General features: G+C 28.9%; 1 protein-coding gene across 1 annotated transcript in view; it reads left to right on the top strand.

Moving 5' to 3' along the window:
- Positions 1–933, top strand: part of CCT4 (chaperonin containing TCP1 subunit 4) — a gene marked incomplete in the record, with an annotated part of 16996 nt that extends 16063 nt beyond the window's left edge. The window contains 2 exon segments of the mRNA XM_067049359.1: positions 542–655; positions 732–933. Coding sequence (XP_066905460.1) covers positions 542–655; positions 732–749 — 132 coding nt within the window.
- Positions 934–2656: the final 1723 nt, after the last annotated feature.

Below are 2656 nucleotides of genomic sequence, written 5' to 3'. Positions count from 1 at the left end.
TTTTTTTTTTTTTCATTCCGTTATCATTATCTTACTTTGTTTTTAGTCCCGATGAAGTGTTGAAATTTAGGGACAAATAAATTTAAAAGTTTGATTATTTGTTTTGATTATTACTCCGACCGCTTCCCTAACCATCATCTACTCATAAGAAAATTATTTTTAATGGTTGTTTTGGTATAAATACTACTATCATACGATAAGAAATCTTCCAATATCTTGAATCTATGATCAACAATAAACTCATCATTATGGTTTTTTTTAAATTTTCGACTTTTTGTAATTAACTGTACTAAGGAGTAAATTCATCATTTGGTGACGATAATTTGGACATATGTATCTCTTAGAAGAGCATCTGTTCTGAAGGGGTTCAATTCCCTATGGTTCCAGACCAGAATATTTAAAAATTTGTTGTAGTAAGGAGAATTCTAACTTAAACATTATTTTTATCTGTACATACTTTGATTGTTAGATTCAGTACAATAATGGAAATTAGTTTTGTATTTTATATAAGATACTGCATGTAATGATTTCCTTTTTGTAGGGTCAAGTCACAGACATCCTTGAAGAAAATGTACTACAGCCGATGCTGGTCACTGCAAGCGCGATCACATTAGCGACGGAAACCGTTAGAAGTATTCTAAAAATAGATGACATTGTAAGCTATTTTATCATTTAATATTTTATTTTATACTATTACAGGTTAACTAATTTTTTTGTTTTATTTGTTTCAGCTGAACGTGGCCCATTAATATAATTTTTTTTTTCATCTTATGAAAGAGTTATCTTTCATACAATTAATTTTTTTTTTTTTTTTGTTGAAAGTTGATTGATGTATGTTTTTTACTTGAACTAAAGTATTGCCTAAAATTAATATTGCACACTAAAATGTAACGATCAAATATTATTTAATAAATTAAATGTATTAACAGCTTTCTTATGTTATTTTCTTATTAATTTGGAACATTTATGAAATCCTAAAACTCTGATTTAACATATTATAATCAAGATAATTCGTAATTATTATTTCAATAAAGTAGAAAATTTAAACAAAGCATCAGATGGTAAAATCAGGAAATACTTTGAATCTATACACTTAACCCTTTGGCGTATAGTACATTATGCATTTGTTTGTGCAAAGATGCACATGACGTTCTGATACGTCCTTGTAACTGAGACTAGATTTAGCTAGTTAATTCTAGTTTATTTCAAAGTAATGTTTATCTGTTGGAACAGAACAAATAATTTCAGTAGTTTAGTGAACCTGTTTTGGAATATGACAGAAATGGAGAATATATTTTATCAAAGTGATAGCGACAGTTTTAAAGAAAGTAGTAATTTTGAATCTAGAGAAAGAATTTTATTATGATCCTTTATTTATTTTATACCAGATCTTGGCCTGGTGGGCCTTACATTGTTTATATAATAGTTAGATTTTTTATTTTGTTTAACAAGTGATTATGGGGGTATAGTCACATACAATAAATAAAGTAAAATTTTAAACAAAGCATCAGATGGTAAAATCAGGAAATACTTTGAATCTATACACTTAACCCTTTGGCGTATTAGTACATTATGCATTTGTTTGTGCAAAGACGCACATGGCGTTCTGAAACATCCTTGTAACTGAGACTAGATTGAGCTAGTTAATTCTAGTTTATTTCAAAGTAATGTTTATCCGTTGGAACAGAAAAAATAATTTCAGTAGTTTGATGAACCCGGTTTGGGATACGAGAGAAATAGAGAATATATTTTATCAAAGTGATAGCGACAGTTTTAATGAAAGTAGTAATTTTGAATCTAAAGAAGGAATTTTATTATGATCCTTTATTTATTTTATACCAGATCAGCCTGGTGGGCCTTACATTGTTTATATAATAGTTAGATTTTTTATTTTGTTAAGCAAGTGATTATGGGGGTATAGTCACATACAAAAGACACCCCTAACTATATACAATGTTATGATAAAAAAAAATTTAAGATAAAAATATTAATTCTTAGTAAGTGAAAAAAATAAAGTAATAACAAAAATAACGACATTTGTAGACCTAACATAATAAACAATTGCCCAACAAAAAATAAATAAAATAGAAGTAATGTAATAGAATTGATAAATATAGAATCTATAACAGAATAATTTAATTCCTGCAGCAACCTGGGCTTCAGTCTTCGGGTTGTGGTTGGGTTTACCAAGTTGTAGGTCACTGATCCTTTAATTTTCGGTAAATGGGAGTGAAATTACATGAACCCATTTTTGATGTGATCCTCTATTAACTCCATTTGTAATTCCTGATGCAGTTGTCTATTTCTTACAAACCAAGGAGCATCCACTGCGATTCTAAGGATTTTATTTTGAAAATATTATAATTTTTTCCTTTTCGTAAAGGATGCCCCAGACTTCACAGCCATACATCAGTGGTGGCCTGAGAATTGTTTTAACAATAAGAATAGCTGTTTCTGGTTTTAATTTGGATTTACTATTTAGGATAGGATATAGCATTGCTAATCTTGCATAGATTTGAGGTAGTTTGATGTTGATATGGTGGTTCCAGGTAAGACAGCGATCGAGGTGGATTAATGATCCTTTAAGCGATATAGAGGAATTTTAAATGTGTACCCAAAGAGTTAACTAAGAATATCAAATAAATAGCAAACTTCT

The sequence above is a fragment of the Halyomorpha halys genome, unplaced genomic scaffold (assembly GCF_000696795.3).
Source record: "Halyomorpha halys isolate HHAL.00 unplaced genomic scaffold, Hhal_1.1 Scaffold520.1, whole genome shotgun sequence".
NCBI lineage: Eukaryota > Metazoa > Arthropoda > Insecta > Hemiptera > Pentatomidae > Halyomorpha > Halyomorpha halys.
The sequence above is the reverse complement of the archived record's forward strand: the minus strand, read 5'-3'. Positions and strand labels throughout refer to the sequence as shown.